At 41.5% G+C, this 20,110-nt stretch overlaps 1 protein-coding gene across 2 annotated transcripts; it reads left to right on the top strand.

Moving 5' to 3' along the window:
• Positions 1-2,481: 2,481 nt before the first annotated feature.
• On the top strand, positions 2,482-20,051 carry LOC148010325 (uncharacterized). 2 transcript variants are annotated; one of them, XM_087671341.1, is made up of 11 exons: positions 2,482-2,924; positions 3,508-3,665; positions 5,843-6,003; positions 7,250-8,087; positions 14,287-15,158; positions 15,244-15,327; positions 16,218-16,398; positions 16,543-16,635; positions 16,729-16,795; positions 16,870-17,026; positions 18,029-20,051. In XM_087671341.1, exons 2-11 carry the CDS (start codon positions 3,618-3,620, stop codon positions 18,819-18,821), a joined length of 3,294 nt encoding a protein of 1,097 aa, XP_087527467.1. In that variant the 5' UTR covers positions 2,482-2,924; positions 3,508-3,617; the 3' UTR covers positions 18,822-20,051. The 2 variants fall into 2 exon arrangements, with proteins under 2 accessions (XP_087527467.1, XP_087527466.1); XM_087671340.1 differs by having other exon boundaries at positions 2,482-3,392.
• Positions 20,052-20,110: the final 59 nt, after the last annotated feature.

Here is a 20,110-nt window from a genome sequence, read left to right as displayed (position 1 = left end):
TTGGGGAAAAGGGCTTTAGAAGGTGTAGGAAGAAAGTTTAGCTTTGAAATTAAAGGAGGAGAGAATGCTCATATCATTGGGTAAGATAGCCACACTATAATTGCAAGTAGAAAACCTTTTTAGGAAAATAAAGGAGAAAGGCAATATGAAAAGGGCTCGAGCAAAGTTTGGACTAACTACAAGAAGAAAGTAAGTCACCTATAAAGACAACACGTATAACAAAAACGTTGAATGTCTTTGAGGTGCAAGAGGAGAAAGTTTAGCTTTGAGGTTGTGGGACATGCAAGAGAGAATACTTTTATCATTGGGCAAGGCAACCCCACTATACTTGCAAGTAGAAATCATTTCTAGGAAACTAAAGGAGAAAGGCAAAGTAGAAAGGGGCCAAGCAATGAAATGACTAACTACAAGAAGGAAGGTCTTATGGTGGGACATGTAAGTCGCATACAAAAGGCAACATGCATAACAAAAGCTTGGATGTTTTGTAGAAGGAAACAAGTATGAGAAAGCATATGGAAAGTTATGCAATGGAAAGGGTTTAAGAAAAGAGAGTCCTATGGTGCACATCCATGAAAAGGGCTAGAAACTAAGATGCAGGAAAAGATGGGCTATGGTAGAGATTGGATGAAAAGGCTTGGAAATGACAAGAAGGAACATGGTGGGACATATAGTGGAAAGCCTCTCATGATATAGAGGAAGGAGGAGAAGGAAAAGGGACACCTTGTATAACCCCTCATATCCTTACTCCCAATATTTAAAAGCCATTGGAATCCTTCATATTACACAAATTATGAGCCTCATTGAGGCAAATCAATCATGCAACCTTTTAACATATTACATCATGCCATATGAGTATCACCATGGAAATGGGCATTTGCAAGGTATACTCCATTAGGAACTACAAACTTTGGGGTGTGAATCCAAAAGGTCATGAAGAAATGTTGATGGTGTTTACACATATCTTATGTAGAGAAGTGTAGAAACACTCAAGTATAGGTTGAATGTATATGTGAAATCACCTAGCAATGTGAACTTCTCTATCTCCCTCTATCTCTTTTTCTCTCATGTACATGTATGCATGCATGCATGCATGTATGTATGTATGTATTCTTTATTTACTTGCACTCTTGGGATTAATTGTATGTGTATGCATCTTCTTCTTCTTCTATGTATGTACGTGTCTATGTGTATAACTTTAATAAGATGATATGCATGTTCCTAGAAAGGAATAGGTAATCGACCGTTCGTAAGGGACAAAAACTTGATATCATAGCAAACTCTTTAAAGGAAATTCCATTACATCTGTTGATTATAGATCCATTCAAGTATCACTAGAAACTCCGTTCAAGTATCACTAAACATCTTTGTGGGAATAAAATGCATATCCATACTAAGTCTCTAGCAAGTTTAAAAAGTCACATATTTGAAGGTAGAGCAATACACACGATTACACAACAAAGTTGTTGCACTTGGGGTTGTGCATGCACGCACACGTGTGTGGATGTAAAATGTGTGTGGAGCAGGGAGCTTGTGGGTTTGAAGATATTTTTCTAAACAATGTGTATGCACATATTGAGCATGCACATGCGTTTATTTTTATGTATGTATAGATACGGATGTGTGGATTGTGCAAGCATGTTCTATTGGGTGGTTGTGTATGTATGAATCTTCATATTTATATATAAGAGTGGGATTAGCTTTGAGCATATGAATTTAGGTCTTGATGATGATTGCCATGTGTTGGCACTTTTATGATAACCCATCTAGAGAGTCAAGGAATACGGTTTCCTCTCTCTCGCTCACACACACACACACACACACACACACACACACACACACACACACACACACACACACGAGCTAAAAGATGGGCAGTGACTCCATTTACTCTAGATTCATCACTCGTGCATCAATGTCTTTGGATTACCCTAAAAAATGAGGGTAGCTTAGTCAAGTTCATGGACATGGCAATTCGTGATTCATCATTCTTGTCCTAAATTTTTATTTTATATTTTCTCTCTCCTCCTTGAGTGTCAATGCTGACTTGGTCCCCACCAATTCTGGACTTGCGCGTGGATGCAAACTTGCAAGTTGATAGTATGCCTTCACCTAGCTAGTGTGTGGACTTACACGTCAACACTCTTAACTTCGAAAATTGAGGTATGTGTAACTTCTAAAGGCTTGGAGCATGCCATGTCATGTGGAGGGGGGAGAGTTGTGTGGAAATGAGGAATCTAGACTTGTGCATTCTTGGGCCAAAGGGCAATAAATGAGAGGTGAAGTCAACTTAGTATAGAAGAAGAGAGAGTGTCAAAACCACCCAAAGGGGGAAGGGGGGGGGTCCGGGGGAATCAAAGGTGAAGGGCCGCTTGGATGATGGGGAATATAATGGGGAGGGTGAGGAGAGGCGTGAGAGGCTAACAAGGACATGCAGAGATTGGCAGGCTCACTAAGAGAGAGAGGGCGAGAGAGAGAGAGAGAGAGAGAGAGAGTCCTCTATCCGATAGGCAGTAACTAGTTATACTTTGAGTCTAAAGATGGATTGCATTTGAGAGAGAGAGAGAGAGAGAGAGAGATGGAGATTGTGGCAAATGCCCCCTTCCCTGTCTCGCAGATGAAAAGCAGGTTTAACCCCAGAAAAGCATTTGCCTGTAGAAAAGTTGGGGATTGGCAGATTCTCTCTCTCTCTCTCTCTCTCTCTCTCCCCCCCCCCCCCGGAGAAGCACACTGTTGTGTGTCACACCACCACCTCCTCTTCTTCCCGCGCCTTTTCCTTTTTGTTTTCCTTTGTTTGTCCTCCCCCTTCCCTTTGATGCACATCACCCCCATTCCCATTTGCTTGCTATAAGCAGCTCCATGCATTGCTAACAACCTCCTTGTGTCCACACCTGCCATGACTGCTCACCCTTAACAAGACCCCCTTGGTAAGTCTCCTTCAGATGCCTCCTTATTAGATTAGACTGCATCAGATTGCTCCACCTCTCCAATCAGCCAATGGACTCTATTTCCTCCTTTGACTTCCTTCCAATGCCCAAATGCATGCCTCTCCCAATGCCAAACTGTAATGCCCATAGAGAGAGGAGGTAACGTGAACCCTCAGGCCTTTAGCAAACTCATACCTGACTAAACTGAATCCACAGGCTTATAGCTACCTCAGAGCTGACCTTCCAATGGGCTCCTTTTCATTTTTGTAGATGGACATTGGGCAAGAGAGCTAATTAGCAGACAGTACCAGAAACATTGGCTTTTCTATTGACAAAACAGATACATTAAAGAGAGAGAAAATTTGATGTCACTACCACATAGGTGAACCAGAGGGAACTAAAATGCAGCTAATCCTTATGTAACTCGATCAGCTTATCACACCAATTTTTAGCTTGTTCTTGATCAAGGTTAAAAGTTCTCCACAGACCATGGATATGTTAGCAGAGATGCCAGAGAATGTTATGCTGTGGCAGAAATTGTGCCCGCCCTATTGACAATTAACACTTTTGCAAGTTCTTCCAGGTCAATACTTGGGATTTTTGCACAAGAGCTTGGCAACTAGATGTGGCCTCATCAAGTTTTGGAGAGTACATTACATCACTACGGGTGTTGAAGAGAGGAATGTGCCTGTCATGGATTCTCCAGATCCAAAGCTTAAAATCTCACCCTCGGACAGTCAGGTATTCATCAAGCTTTAAGTGCATTTCGAATATTCTTTACAGCTAGATACCATTCTTATGAGCATAGCGCAGCTTTGTTATTGAGTAACCCGAAGCACAAAACCAGTGTGTGAAAGCTTACGACCAATGTTAGCACGATGGTATAATGGATGTTCTCTGGAATGAAAGTTTCTAAGCGTAATTAACTCTCGTATTGATGGTGGAAATCCACAATTATGCAGCTTGTAGGATGTTTGGGTCTTAGCAGCTGAGGAAGTCATTGTTGAGAGAGAGAGTGTGTGTGTGTTTGGAACATAGCAGCTGAGGAAGTCATTGTTGAGAGAGAGAGAGAGAGAGAGAGAGAGAGAGAGAGAGAGAGAGAGAGAGAGATATGAACACACAACCTAATCATCCCATTCCATATTCCAAATCAGTGTATATGTAGACCATCACCTATTTCATTTGAATCTATCCCATGTTCACCTTAAGAATAAAACCTCTGTGGACACCAATTCAACCTATGCTTCAAGCAGACCAAAGTGCTGTGAAGCCTTGCACTAAGCAAAGGTTGATGTGTTTGCAGAACAGTGAAATGTGAATGTGAAATGTCGGTGCGATGCAAACACTGAACATCAGATACCTCCGCTTCCTTGAAATTGATGGAAAATCCCACTCATAGATGATTATATCACAGGCGCTAAAGAAGGAAGTATTGGGGCTCTGACTTCTTGCGTGCCTAACAGAGTGTGATTTGCTATGTCTGCTGGCTCAATCATTTTTTGAGCATTTCTGAAGTTCCAAGGCTGTAATTGGCTAGATGAGCATAATGTTTATGCATTTGAGTTGGAGATGATGAACTACATGTTAAGTTCAAGGTGATGGTCAGATTTTATGAGATCGTAGCATTCTGGCCCTGTCATCATTTGAATTGACCAGGATGCCCTTTCTAAGTAGCTCTGACTTCAAATTCTCTAGAAGTTTTAGGTGTATATATGTGAATGTCTGGCCCTGTCATTTTTTGAATCAAATTCAGGATGCCCTTTCTAGTAGCTCCAACTTCAAAGTGTCTAGAAGTTTTAGGTGTGTATACATAAATTGGCTATTTGAATACTGATAGGACGGTTTTCTGCTTAAACAGTAGTATATTATTGATCTCAAGATCTCATGACTCCATGTATGTGTATTTTTGGAAAGATCAGGTAATAACTTACATTTTGATTCGCAGCCATTTTAGTTTGCTTAAAATCATACACATAATTTGATGTACTTTTAACTAGAGAGGTCCTGCAGATTGCAGAAGTTTATAAAATCTTTCACATTTAAATGAACATGGGATCCTTGATGGGAGTGTAGTTAAAAAGACATGCCATTTAACTTCAGTCTCTCAAGGGGTGCTCTTTGCAACCAGAGCTTGTCTTTTGAAGATGTTGTATGTCGATTGCATAGTTGTGTAAGACCAACATTGTTTCTATCTTGAGAATCAACTGTGTGGCTAGGAGGCGCTAGTGAATGAGGCTCAAGAAAAGGTGATTACAAACTTGCATCTCAACTTTATGCTGCTGATTATGAATGAATGAAATGACTTCATGGTCACTCTGTTTCTTGCATCCATCTCAGTATGGCAGGACTGTTCATACTCTGTAGAGATCAAAAGTATACACAAAGAAATGTCAACTCGCATAACTAGACAATACTTGTTTGCCCAGGTGCACACCATAGAACAGCTTGTTTTCCTTCTGGGTCTTTGGTTTGTTTTACAGTAGAGATTCTGCTCATGCCAGACAATGTATCGGCATTGAACCACATGGGCTCAGATATAGACATGTTCTTTGCCTTTGGATGCTTACTCTAATTTCCTTATAATTCAGTCAGAATTTGACAACAGATTGCTAGGACAAGCGTATTGGGACTATTTCTATCTGTATAGTATGTCAACGTGAAATGACTTTACTTAAAAAGTAGGTGCTTGGTGCGCAGCAAAACAGAGGATTTGGTAGTTCAACACTCTAATATGTGATAATCTGCATAGCTTGTGGGTGGTTATTTGTTAGTAGCTGGTCCTTTCGTGGATTGTGACAAAACTTGACAACTCTACTTTCTTAATAAAATCCACGGAATGAGTGCTGAGTTTAGATTGGCTGTCAAGCCAGAAAAGTTGTTGTCTCTGGTTCTAAAAGCAGTCTGTTTTCTGGATGCAGGGCTCTCCATTTTTTGACTTTTTGTGTAGCCTTTCACCCATAAAGCCAGTCAAATCAGGACACACTGTGCAAACTTACACAGAGCTTAGTTTTCCTCCACCTCCTGCAGTTTTTGTCTCCCCAAGAGTTGAGACACAAAAGGAGACTGCTCGCTCGAAAAGGTAAGCTAATTAAAATTTTTGGTTAAGGTGTTCTGTTGATATGTTCTTTCAATATTTTAAACAAGAATTATGTTGAAATGTTTGGGAAAACTAGATAAGTCTCTGCTTTTGGTTGTCGAATACCTATATGTACACTTCTTACAAATTGGTGAAGTGTAAGTTTACAAGCTGTCACCTTGGGTCTGATATTTCTTGGCAAGCATAGTGTATAAGCTGGCCCATTACAGAAATAATGTTTATAATTTCCCTTTCAAAGATTTTTTCCAGCTGGCCAAAGTCAAAAGCTACTTTCAACGGTGTTAATGGCAGCCAGAAAACCATCATATAGCATGTTCCTTGATGTTTTGCTTCTGGTGGTATTTTCTCAAGAATTCACGCTATCCGAATTATTTAATGGCACGTGAGTGCAGTATGTGAAATTTACTAAGATCAAGGCCTACTTCAAAGGCCTGAGCTTGAGTATCAAGATTGGAGCTTTAATGGATGCTTGAAGACAATAACCAATAACCATAGGTATGCCATAATTCACTGACTGGGGGAGTGTCAACAACACACGGCCAGTGATCAAAGTGGTACTGGTAAAAGCTAAATTCTCACTCACAGAGAACATTGAATGATTAGCACATGAAGAACACACAATGATGTGCCTATATGCCTGCAAGTATGCACCAGCTAGGGTCAAGGAGTAGTAATATACTCTACTAGGAACTGCCTGAACTGCTATGGCCAACTCTGAATTAGGAACAAAACAAGTCTGGTTGGACGCCATACAACACTTCCTTCTCATCTTTCATTTTAAGATAGCTCCCATAGAAAAGACTACTAAGTCAGAGAAGAACAAAAAACCCACTCTTGCCACAAAGTCTTTTGAGGTGTCCTGCCAAAGTCAGATGTGGAGTGAGCAGCAAAATTAACTTCCTTGCTGGCATCCTAATATCAGGGTTTGATGTTTGACTTGCTGATCAATGCTTCACATATTTGTGACATCCTGCTTTTTTGGGTATCGAAGAGATGCTGACAGATCCCTCTTGGACATGGTTTGCTTTACACACACATCACAAGCATCCTAAAGAAGAGTTCGTTGAAAATCATTGGCACTCACTATCCATGACCTGTCTTGTAGTAAAGCCATCTCCATTGTAGTTCACATTCATAGTTTAAATGTGCTTTTTAATGTATAAGTGCGATATGCTTGCTAAATTGATGTCATTTTCTCAATAACAACCTCTGATTTCTTTGATTGCAGAAAAATATTGATAGGAACATTTGATCCGACTCAAGCTGCAAAAGAGAAGATTGAACAAAAAGCATGCCTCAACCCGGGAGAAAATGCCTCATTACATGTACCTGTTGAAGAGGAAAATAGAAAACCAATCTGGAAAACAGTTTCAGGCAGCCATGATGTCTCAAGAAGCAGTACCATTATGGGAAGTAGGTTTACTTCACAAAGGGGCAGTGTCTTAAGTCCGAAGATTCAAAATGTTCAGCCTAGTTTCTCTGAGTATCAACTGAAAAAAATGCAGCCAAACTTTGAGCTTCCTTCAAAAAATCTCTCTGCATTCATAGATGAACATTCTGTCAAGCATGTGCAGAGATCTCAAATTGATCCCATGGTCAATGTTGAGGATTTAACAAATACCTGCAATATAAAGGAAGAAGAATCCATAAAAAAGGACGGAGAGGTAAATTCTGTCTTAGACAATAAAGAGCAAGAGATGGTCTACCCTCTTAAAGAAGCTGATGTAAAAGGTTCATCTTCTCAACCAAATGAGGAGAAGTCACAAGCACTGGATATTAGTCAAGCAAATACAGATTTTTTCCATTCTTTATTGGTGGAAATGGGAAAGGGTTTCTCCCTAGGTCATAAGTCTGACCAGCAACATCTGTTGACAGCGTGGTCAGAAATTCCCATGGAACAACTCACAGGATTTGTAGCAGAAATGCAAAGCATCACTCAAGAAGGTGTTCAAAATGCCAGCATCAATGCAGAGTCTTTAGAATCCAGCAGTAATTGTTCATTGGGTGCAGAAGACGCAAACTGCCAAGAGCTACACATCGAAAGTGGGCAAAGAGGATGCCGGGTGGTAAGAATTCAACTGCTAGTGAGTCTATTATTATGTTCAGGTGTTGAAATAGGCTTAGATTTGAAATCTTTCATATTCAAATTTAGTAAAACTATGGCTGTGGCTCAGTTTGCTTCTGCATATTACATGCATACAGGGACTTTTTGTCTTTTATTACTACTTTATATTACTTGTGGAAACCCTGAAAAAAGTGAAATTCCATTACTGTGGAAGTACGAAGTGAAAGTACAAATCCCATCTCAAAGAAGAGAACAGCACCAAGCATACAGCTTCGTAAGAAGAGCCTGTCTTTCAGTGGTAACTTGCAGGCCCTGGTTCTCGAAGCTCTTCCTTTTACTCTGCGAAGGAAATCCAGTCGATTCCAAACTTGCTCACCATGATTCTCATTCAAGGATCAAGCAAGCTATACATGGTGCAAAGTTCCTGTCCCAGTGCCTGATGCTCCATAACCCTTTAGCTTATGCTGATTGTCAAGGAGAGGAATGCCTCCAATCCTCTCCAAAACCCGTTCGTCTATGCTGATTGTCAAAGAGAGGCATTGGCTGAGTTGGTTCAATCAGTTTTTGAATCATCTCCTTAAAGAACTAATGATTGCATAGAGTTACCATCTTTGAGACTGTGGGTAAGTCATCAACCATGCTCTGTGGAGTTCATCCACTCGGTAAATAAGACCACGCATGACCCCCACCAAGCCTTCAGTGCCATATGAGATTATCAAAGCAAAGCTAGGTGTACCACATTAGATTAATAGAGCAGAGCTAGGTGTAACACTCCTTGTGACAGAGGCTCTCTTTCAGGTGGTGACGTTCCTTGAACCTTCTTCGCCTGTGGGACCTCCCACACTAGAGATAGTCTTGCTGGGCCCCCATATGGTGTCGGTATGCTCTGTCGTTTACAGGTGTATAGGTTACAAATTTCAAGTTTGTAAGGTTTTAGATGTTTTGCTGCATTGCAAACACAAAACGCATCTGCATACAAATTATAGATTGCAGTTATTGTTGTGCAGTCAGTGAAAAAGGCTGCATCTTTACTTGTAGAGCACCTGGTGCCAGCTTGCTTGCAGATTGCAAGATTCCACATTCTTATTGTGTGTTGTTCTCAACCAACCCAAGGCCTTTTACATCATCATGCTATAACTTAGCCAAATTTAATGTTTAGGGATTATTCACAATTAACAACCTTAAAAATATATATTATTTGTGCACATGCATGTGTCAATAGCATTACTATTAGTACTTATTATCTTTTGTACTTGCACTACAACTAGATCTAGATAACATCATACAAGAGTAACAAGTAGAACAAATTCATACCCATGTCATCCTTGTTCTTCGTTCCCTTTTCAAGTAGCATAGGTCAAAAAAGGCTTTTAATATCTCGTGAAAAGGGAAGCTCTACAAAAACAACACTTCTTAACTAGGTGCTACTCAGTTTCTATAGATGTGTAATACATTGAATGATGTTTATAGCCTAATAGTTTGTTATATAGCCAAACCATATACTACACAAATCTGGTTTCTAAATGAAGAGAAAAATAGTACTATAGACAAAAGAACACTTTATAGTTTTCAAAAGGAAAGTTGTAGATGGTAAGCTCCCAATTCTTCTATTAGTTGTCTATGGCATTAGCCTTGGGCTGGACTGGGACAGTCTTTAGACCTAGATGAGCTTACATGGGATTAGGATTGAGGCTCTACCGCCTTTTGATTATATTTTTCCAGAGAACCAAGTAATTAGAATGGATATTTTATAGTTGGACATTGAGAGGAAATGGGAGAATCTAGTACAACTCCTCGACAAGACAATAGCCCATATATGATACACTTTAAGCAGTTATTTGAGGATAGCTTCATTATACGAGTAGTGTATATTGAAACCTTGTTACACACATACCCATAAAGGATCATGTGCAAGATTTGTGGAGTTGAGGTTGAATTTGAGGAACGCATCAGCCAATGCAAGGTGTAGTAGGGGGATACCACTTATAGTGCATGGGATAGCCATTTTCTAGCTACCGTCCTAGTCACATCTTGTTACTACAATGGCCGTTTTCTAGCTTCCTATCCCAATCACTTGCTGTCCCTATCCTATCCAAGTCCTGTTCCCATGTTAGAGCCCCTTCTCATGAAAAAAGGGGACGATAATCCTGTTAGCAGAGTATTTGTCAGCTCATGTGTGAGTTTGAGCTTGATCTGGGCTGGGCATTTTTTATTAGGTATTTTAGGTATTTTTCTGGTGTGGCATTTTATGCCAGTGGAGCATTTTATGCACCAGTTGGCCAGCATTAATGCTGTCCGACCAGCATTATTGCTCCCCACTTTTTCAGCCTATTTATACTCAGTGGCTCCTCCTCAGTCAGTCACATCATCTTCACCATCTGCAGACTCTGTGGAGAGAGGAGCCAGTGCCAGTGCCCACGCAGCCAGTGACTCACTGTTGTATGCGACTGTCTCGTGTTCAGATATATGGATTCCATTTCCCGTGCATACATCTGAGTTCTCATCTGTATCGTGTTCTTTTCTTTTCTCTTTTTGTCTTGTGTTTCAGCAGTTTATTTCAGCACATGTTTATGCTTCCACCGCTGCTCCACTTCTGACATGGTATCAATTTTCAGGATTTGTGTTTCTGCTGTGTTTTCTTGCTGATTTCAGGACTGGTTTGTATCCCTGCTGATCAGACGACTGCTGTCGCAGCCAGGCGACCTGTTTTGGGGCTGTTTTCAGCCTGCTTTTTTTGCAGTTTTGCCATCGCCTGCTGCCTCTGCACCCTCTGCTGCCTGCGTTTTTCATCTGCAGCTGCTAGCGACAGTTTTCTACCTGTTTTTCTCCAGTTTACAGCCTGCGTTTTGTTGATTCAGCATCTCTCGTGGCTGGGTGGCTGTTCCTTCAGGCCGTTTTTGCTGTTTTTGGCAGTTTTTGACTGATTTTTTGACTTTCTGCAGCAGATTTTGTCTTCTATTGATCAGATTTTGGGTTATATTGCATGTGAACTCTCTTTTTCTGTAGTCTGTGCTTGTGTTTTGGCTGTGTTTCCTCTCTACATTCCATCTCTTCTCTACTTCTCTTCTTATCCTCTCCATATGGCTCCTCCGTGCACTTCCACTGATGATAAGTTACATGGACCTGATTATCTCACATGGAGTGCTGTCATGAAAGCTTGGTTTGTGCAGAAGCGGTTATGGTACATCGTCTGTGGAGCTACTCCTCGTCCTCTCCGTCCTTTTTCTCTTCCTGAAGACTTTGATGAGGACAATCATGAGGAAGCGGTGCTCACATGGGACTCGGACGATGCCCGTGCTTACTCGGCGTTGCTTCGGTGTATTTCTAAAGCGGTCTTACCGGCGGTTACCTCCTGTAGGACATCTCCTGAAGTATGGCAGAAGTTGCAGCAGATGTACGAGGCACCTTCCACCATGCGGGCCGTCACACTTTATGGCCAACTCCAGCAGATGAAGTTTGAGCCGAAAGATACTATTCAGTCTTTTCTTCTTCGTGTTACGCAGGTACAGGACCAGCTTCGGCACATGCAATCTGCTCTTCCCGAGGTGCATCTTGTCGGGATGGTTCTCTACAAGCTCCCCCCGGAGTTTGATGGAGTGGCCAATGCTTTGCAGGCGCAGACATCATCGACTCCTGTCAGTTTTACACATATGACCTCGATGCTTCTTGAGCATGAGGCATCCTTGAGATTACAGGGGCGGCTTCCGGCACATTATGGAGGTGAGGCTTATGTAGCTTCAGAGAGGGGTGACGGGAAGAAGAAGTCGAAGGCCCAGTGTTACCACTGTGGCAAGAAGGGACATTTGCGGAAGGACTGCAAGAAGTTAGCGGCTTCCAGGAAGAAGGAGCAGAAGACGAAGCGGGATGCTGACTCTACCAATGAGTCCTCTCCTTCATCAGACTCCGACTCCGCTCCTCCGACCAAGGTGAAGTCCAAGGCGCGGAAGGGATCCTCTTCTTCGGATCGCGGGAAGGGCTTGGTGGCCCCTTCCTCGGCTGCTTTCTAGTGGTGGTGATGAGGTCATCCCTCACGACTCTCTTGTGCCAGAGAGGGAGTGTGAGCGGGTGTTCAGATGGGGCAGCCGCACCTCATCTATATTTTTATACAGGTGCACAAGTTCCAGAGAGGGACATCCCTGACGCATCGACTTCAGTCTGGCGGAATCAAATCCTGGAGCTGGGATTGACATCTAGGTTCATGCTGAGCTAGTTATCTGACAGAGAGCGGGAGGCTTTCGTCTGGAGCTCACATGAGGGGACACTTTGGCGGTCTGGCCAAAGGCAGGGAATCCATGGTCACCTATGTTCAGGGGCTTTTTTGACAGGATGGTCTTGTATGCTACTACGAGACATTGGTGATGGACACAGAGACATGCTATGATCTTCTCTATTTTTAGGTGTTTGGTACGATCGACATCGACATCAGGTTCTCTCCGAAGCACCTTGGTGGTGGCTTGATCACCCACTGCTTGGGTATCCATGGTTCTACTTGGTGGTTCTATGTTATATAGTTTCTGATCCCTTTTCATTGTACTATTGTATTGTATCAGATCACTCATGATCTGAGAGAGGGTGTTAGCAGAGAATTTGTCAGCTCATGTGTGAGTCTGAGCTTGATCTGGGCTGGGCATTTTTTATTAGGTATTTTAGGTATTTTTCTGGTGTGGTATTTTATGCCAGTGGAGCATTTTATGCACCAGTCGGCCAGCATTAATGCTGTCCGACCAGCATTATTGCTCCCCACTTTTTCAGCCTATTTATACTCAGTGGCTCCTCCTCAGTCAGTCACATCATCTTCACCATCTGCAGACTCTGTGGAGAGAGGAGCCAGTGCCAGTGCCCACGCAGCTAGTGACTCACTGTTGTATGCGACTGTCTCGTGTTCAGATATATGGATTCCATTTCCCGTGCATACATCTGAGTTCTCATCTGTATCGTGTTCTTTTCTTTTCTCTTTTTGTCGTGTGCTGTTGTATGCGACTGTCTCGTGTTCAGATATATGGATTCCATTTCCCGTGCATACATCTGAGTTCTCATCTGTATCGTGTTCTTTTCTTTTCTCTTTTTGTCTTGTGTTTCAGCAGTATATTTCAGCACATGTTTATGCTTCCACCGCTGCTCCACTTCTGACAAATCCGTGTCCCATTCCCAAATCCATCCTATTGACACTACGATACCATTGCCTATTTAGAGAGGGTTTTGGATCTCTACCCTAGATCACGGAGTTTGAGGATCAGAGGTGTTTAGGGCTATTTCTGTCAAAGCTTCGGCGACAAAGGGAGATCCTCATGACAGATAGAGAGGTAGAGCCATTGGACCAACCCAAATGGAGAGTGATGAATCATGACCAACTAGGGCAAGCTCTACTACCAACACTCTCTCCAATGCCTCATGAGACTACTTCTCTAGCTTAGAATAGACCACCATTGCAATGAGTCACCTTGGAGTGAGCCTTGGCCCTAGGTAGAGTAAGATGCCCTAAACCCCTTGGAAGATGGCCCCGCTTGCTAGGGCTTCCTCTTCTGCTCTTGAACCTGTTTCAACTGCTAGAGGTGATGAAAACTCAAAATCTGTACCAAAGGCTGAAACCACTTTCTCTATGAGAGAGGCAATATATACTAGATTGACACTAGGATACACATCATCGGGTGAATTGGAGAGGATGTATTCATAGGTTCATCGCAGATGTTAATAAATCATTTCATTTCATTTTGTGTGTGTGTGTGTGTGTGTGTGCACATGCAAGAGGTCAGATACGCAAACCCATCTGCCAACTTGTTTGATACATATGCCAATATATGCTATTATCATCTATGGATGCGTCTTCCTTGTGTCATATGAGGTCACATGGTCTACATGGTCTTCATTAATAGAAGGAAAGAAAACAACAAAAACACGTGGTCAACAAAACAAAGTTATGTACGTTTATGATAGTCTTATCAAGTCTGTACACCAAGTAGACTCCTCTCATCTTGACTATTCTTAATGATAGTTGTCGGACTCATGGTCCATCTGGATCCCTAGTTCCCAGTGCAGAGATAGATCTCTTTGAGATAGAGAGGGATGGAAGGATGGGTTGGGTAGGTGGGTCTTCCGCTTACCTTTTAATCATTTCCTTTGTTTTTGTATTCAAACCATTAGTTAAAGAAAAGCACTGTTGCTTGATACTTGTCAATTTGCACTGACATTGTGAACTGCAGTCTGGTGTATCAGGTTTTCGCAGGCGCTGTTTGGACTTTGAAACCAATGGAGATTCACATAAAAATCCAGGCGAAGCTACCGTTACCATGACAACAGGCTTGACCTCCGACAAGCCTCCTTTTTGTTCCTACAATCTTGATTCACAATCCAACAGACCTCCGGTGATTGGAACAGGTTCCATGCAATCTGATTGTCCAAACAGCCGTTTTCAAATGAATATGGATTATGCCCATACTTCCTCTGATATAAATATGGTTCAACCTAACATGTTCAATCAACTTCCTTCATCCAACAATAATGCAATGTTGGCACCTAGACAAGGTAGCACAAGTATCAGTCCTCTTGATTATCTTACCAAGTGTCCTTTTCCTGTTGGAGAACCTGGTGGCATTGGATTGCATCTAAATTGTCTTGGGTTCAGCATGCCTATGCTTGATGGAGATATGAACAGACATGGCTCTAGTTTGACCAGTGAAGCCAACCACATGGCAACAGTTGTAACTCTAAATAAAAGAGGAGATTCACCAGAAAATGATGGAAACTGCATTTCAAATGATATCATAGAGCAAAGTGGATATGCTGGGAATCTTAAGCCAGGATTAGTTGTCTCACTGGTTGAAGAAACAACAATGAACCAGCATGAAGTGCAGTTGTTACAGTCTGCCCAAGTTGGGGTCACAACATCAGCAACATGTCTTCGGTCTGTTACTTTGGGAATAAGACCATTAGAACAGGACCACAGGAATGAAATGGAAAATAGAGTGAGTCCAACAGGAAGCAAGAGGGTTGCTTTTTATGATGTTTCTCATCAATCTGAATCTGAACAAGCAGAAGACTCTGGTCACAGTCCAAGAAGTCCAAAAAAGAAAAGGTGATGCATGCTTGCACATATAATTTTTACTTCTTCTTCAATAAGTGGAAATTACTGACTCAATGGAACCCATCTCCATGTGCAGAAAGACATCACTCTCCACTGGAGACAACATGGCAGGGGAGAGCTGCAAACACTGCAAGTGTAAAAAGTCAAGATGCCTGAAATTGTACGGATGTTATACAGTCAGTACAAAAGTCAATGCATGGGATTTAAGTACATTATAACATGTGCATGAGTTCCTTAGTTGCATGCATGATTCAAGTCTGTGTTCTGCTTTTATATTTCATGTGTTCCACTTCAAGCACGTTATGACATGTGCATGAGTTCCTTAGTTGCATGAGTTCAATTCTGTGTTCTGCTATTACGTTTCACGAGTTTGCTGAAGACCATTACTTCGGTGGATTTGATCCCCTAATAAAGGAGTTGCTCACAGGTCTTTACTCGGGGGTCCCTGCCTTATGAGGGCCACTTTCCTTGGCCTTTCACCTAAACTTGCTTTATGATATCACTGCTTTGTATGTCAACTTCCCTTCCCATCTTGTGTACATCATGCTAACATCTATTACATTTTTTGTCAGCTTCCCCTCCCATCTCGAGCACATCATATTAACGTCTACTGGCATGCAAACTTTATGCCCTGATGTGTTTGGTTGCATTTTAATTGTCCTTATAAAGCCAATTGTGTGAGATCATCCTCACCAGCTTTCCATCTCATTTTCTTTTCATGGTTTCAACATCCAGTGGCATCCAAATCTTATCCTACTTTAGCCCTGATGTGTTTGGTCGCATTTTAATTGTCCTTATAAAGCCAATTGTGTGAGATCATCCTCACCAGCTTTCCATCTCATTTACTTTTCATGGTATCGACATCCAGTGGCATCCAAGTCTTATCCTACTTTAGCTTTGTTGACTACTTTGTGAGTTTGTTCTGTTCATTTGAAAATAATCAAGAGATCATTCTTTTAATTTATAATGTTCACTTTTATGAACAAGTTACCCAGTAAATAAATTGATGCATAAACCCTTACAGTCATGCTTGTGCTATTCTGCATACAGATACTGTGAATGCTTTGCTGCTGGGTTGTACTGCATAGACAGCTGTAGTTGTCATGACTGTTTCAACAAACCTGAATTCAAGGAAACAGTCTTAGGTACACGCCAGCAAATAGAATCAAGGAACCCCCTTGCTTTTGCTCCAAAGATTATACGAGGGACTGACTCATCACCCAACAATGGGGTATGTGTGTGCTAGCCATCTGCTTTACGATTCACTTGAAATTCTTGTTTCTAGATTAGTCCCGTGCTAGTCCTCCCAAAAGGACTGCTGACGCTTTTTCATTGATTCACAAGTCATGCTGAATTATTCTGAATATACGAACAGGAAGAGTGTGTTGACACTCCATCAGCACGTCATAAAAGAGGGTGCAACTGTAAGAAGTCCCAATGCTTGAAGAAGTACTGTGAATGCTACCAGGTAAGTTCATTTGGTTCAACTCATGCTTACTGACCATCAACAGTATGAGCCTGCTTTGTTAATTTATAACTTCTAAAGTTTGTCTCCATGCAGGCAGGTGTTGGTTGCGCTGATGGGTGTAGATGTGAGGGCTGCAAGAACATATATGGACGGAATGAGGGTATGTTTCAAGCCGGATACTCCCTTTTAAGAAGCCTTTTTGCAGACATATTGATCTTGTTTTCTGTGCAACAGGCTCAGGAGATCTTGAAGAGAAGGACCAAATAGCCACAGAGAATATAATGCCAAATGAAGAAATCATTTTGTCAGATTCAGAAAATAAAGATGATCACCACATTGAGCAACATAATATAGGCCTTTCTCCCATCACACCTTTTTTTGACCAATCAGGGTACCACTGCTATGCTCTTTTCACATCTTCGAAAAGTTTATTTGCTGTTCTGGTTTCACTCTGTGTGTGTGTGTTCTCAAATTTTCCTATGTTTTTGACATAGGCTATGTTCACATAATGCATAGACCTCTTCGTACATTACTATAATTAACTAGTTATTTCATAAAAGAGGTCTATTGTGTACAGTATATGTTTTGGGGGATGGGGGCAAGGTGGGGGTTGGTGGATTGCTATTTTCAATTACACAATGATTGCTTCTCCTCTAACTTCCATATGCCACATTGACTCAAGCTGATAAAGTCTACAACAACAGTCTAAGGAATCAAGGCCCCAACTTTGTAGGTGTAAATCTATTGTGACTATGATGCCTTTTGCATATCTTTTTATGTCTTTTTGCTCTGTTTGAATGTAAGCTTGTGTTATTTTTGGTTTGTTGGAGGGAGGGGTTTTTGGATTTTGTTTTTCACTCAGTCGACATACCAAATTGCATTAAGCTGGTAAGTTTGAGAGAGAGTGTCTTTGAAACCAAGTCTAAATAAAGGTCCAAGTCTCTAGGTGTAACTTCTGTAAAATATAGATATGGCTATATGTGGCATGGGGGACAAAAGGGTAAGCCATCAATTTTGAATGATGTAGAAAGCCATGAACTGGAACCTGTCTTATATATATATATATGGATTTGCCCATCACCAGGCTTATAGTGGGTGTAAAATCTAATGTCATGTAAGAAGGATAGGTGCCTATAACGTTATAGTAACTTCAGATGAAGTTCCTATAAGCATTTTGCTAGTAGTGAACATGCACATCACAACCTCCAAAATTTAAAAAATTGACCCTAATTTTTGATTCTCAATACTACTGTAAGCTTGTAGGCACTGAACTTTGTAGAATCAGATGAGTTTGCTACGGGTGATAACTTCATAACAGCAATCTGGAAGCACACTCTGAAATAAAGATTCATAGATTCATGTCTAAACTGCTTATTTTGTCATGTGGCTACAGGCAAAGCAGGCCTTCATTGGAGTTGAGTACTTTGGAAGACCTATCCTCTCCATTTGCTCTTCAATCTTTGATGCCTTTCAGATCACCATCCAGACTATTTGAGTCACTTGAAGGAAATGAGAATATAGGCATAGCTAAAACACAATCTCATTCATCAACTGCAGCAAGAAAAAGCAATGATCCAGGCCAGTTGTCTTCTGGTTGGGATAGGCTTGGAGAAATATGCACACTGACTTCCCTCCCACAACCTCTTCGTTTTGCACAATCTCTAGATGCTATGCTTGATAGGAAAGGCATATCTCCATCTTTCTGGCAGGGCACCGAGCATCCCTCTTCTCTCTTCAACGCAGAATCAATGTACTATGCAGTCCGGGAAATCCCCATGTCACCAATGTTCCAGCATTCCAATCAAATTCTGAATCCTAGCATTCAGCAGGTCCATATGGCAGACAATGCCTTGACAACTCCAGCAACTCCAGTGTTGCCGTCTCTTAATTTATCACGAATAAGGCATGGGATTGAAGACCAGGCAGATGCTCAGTCCCATTATGGTGTTTGGTTGAGTGATGATGATGATAGTCCAAATGGTCTAAAGGAGCTGAGTGATCCTGTTGCTCCAAACATAGCCTTGAGAACAAGGTCTCCACAACAGAAAAGAGTTTCTCCTTACCAGCAGAAGGCAAAGGCTGCAAATCTCAGAGCCATGCTTTCTCCAGGGTCGAGGAGTCGGAGAAAGTTCATTCTGCAGGCTTTACCGTCAAATATAGTTACAGATCTTGATCAAAATGGCTGATGAAAGTTGGCTGTGGGTTTTCTTTCCTTATTGCCAGGCATTACTGTTGTGTGACACATGTGAACGGACTTGCAATTGTCCTGAGAAAACCAGGTCAAGGGCATTTTTGAGTGAGCTCTGAGTTGTCACTTGTCAGTAGTCAGGTTGGACTGTCAAATTTGGGTGCTACATAAGGCTCTGCTTAAACAGCTTGCACAGTATGATTGGACAGATTGTGATTGAAAATTGTCCAGATTTGAACAGTTTGGACTACAAGTTCCACAGCATCTTTAAACACCTTTCTGGATATTATTTCAAATGTGGAATGTTTGATCAAGCAAGCTTCAACAACTTGGGTGCAGCAACAGTGTTCTTTCAGGGAACTGTACTGGTAATAAGCAACATTACAGCTCCTTGGATAATTCATAGCAGAAAAAGTTCAGGGGTTAGAAACTCATGAGAAGTACACAGCTGCTGAAAGATAGCCTTTCTGAACGATTGCTCAAAACGTTCAGCTTTGATCTGGAGGCTCCCAATGGAAGTTTCCATACAAAGAGATGCCTTTTTTTAGTCCAATATCCTTAATTACTATGTTGTAACATATCTTAGATTGGGACATTAGAAGTTTGAGAAAGGGGCAATATTAAAAGTTGACCCCAACAAAAGCAGGGTAGAGCAGGATTTGATAATGTTGGCAATAGTTTCGAGCAGTTATTTTGTTAGCATAGCGCTGTTACCATCAGTGCCAGTGGACCAATCATACTGGTGCACTTGTTCTCCTAGCAGGATACCGGCACTTTGTATCCTGCGCTTTATGGACAGATGGACTTCTGGCTGTATATGGATCAGAAGCTCTACAACCGAATGGCTTGTAGGCAGCACTACTGTACATATGTAAATTAGAAATCAAAGAACTTGCTTCTTCAAGGAAGCTTGTGAAAATCTACACAAAGTCTCTGCTCAGCTGAACAAGTATGTTCATTAGTTGTTCCTTTGAGGAGTGCCTCCTTTGTATCCTGGATAAACAGGTTCTCAGGTTCTATGGGTTTTCACAAGTACTTTATTTGCCAGCCTTCTCATCATCTTTCAATGGTCCAAATTTGCGCCAAGTTCAAGATTATGGCTCAAGATTATGTATTAAGGTGACATTTATGCATATTGAATTGTAGAGAAAATGCTATGAAGGAATTTGTGAAGCATTTTACCTGGGTAACTCAGAGAAACGGTATCAAGGAACTTGGGAAGGGTTTTACGCACACATTGTAATGTTACAGAAGGTTACAGTTGTATAAAGACCGGATAATCACTTA

The sequence above is a fragment of the Lygodium microphyllum genome, chromosome 29 (genome assembly GCF_053477565.2).
Source record: "Lygodium microphyllum isolate KBCC chromosome 29, Lygodium_microphyllum_v1.1.10, whole genome shotgun sequence".
Classification (NCBI taxonomy): Eukaryota; Viridiplantae; Streptophyta; class Polypodiopsida; order Schizaeales; family Lygodiaceae; genus Lygodium; species Lygodium microphyllum.
This window is presented reverse-complemented; position numbering and strand designations above follow the sequence as displayed.

Excerpts from the sequence above, each read along its gene's own strand:
- LOC148010325 (XM_087671341.1), top strand. The coding sequence starts at position 3,618 with ATGGATTCTCCAGATCCAAAGCTTAAAATCTCACCCTCGGACAGTCAG. Across the intron at positions 15,328-16,217 it reads AAGTCAAGATGCCTGAAATT|ATACTGTGAATGCTTTGCTG; the intron begins GTACGGATGTTA and ends TTCTGCATACAG. Across the intron at positions 17,027-18,028 it reads CCTTTTTTTGACCAATCAGG|GCAAAGCAGGCCTTCATTGG; the intron begins GTACCACTGCTA and ends ATGTGGCTACAG.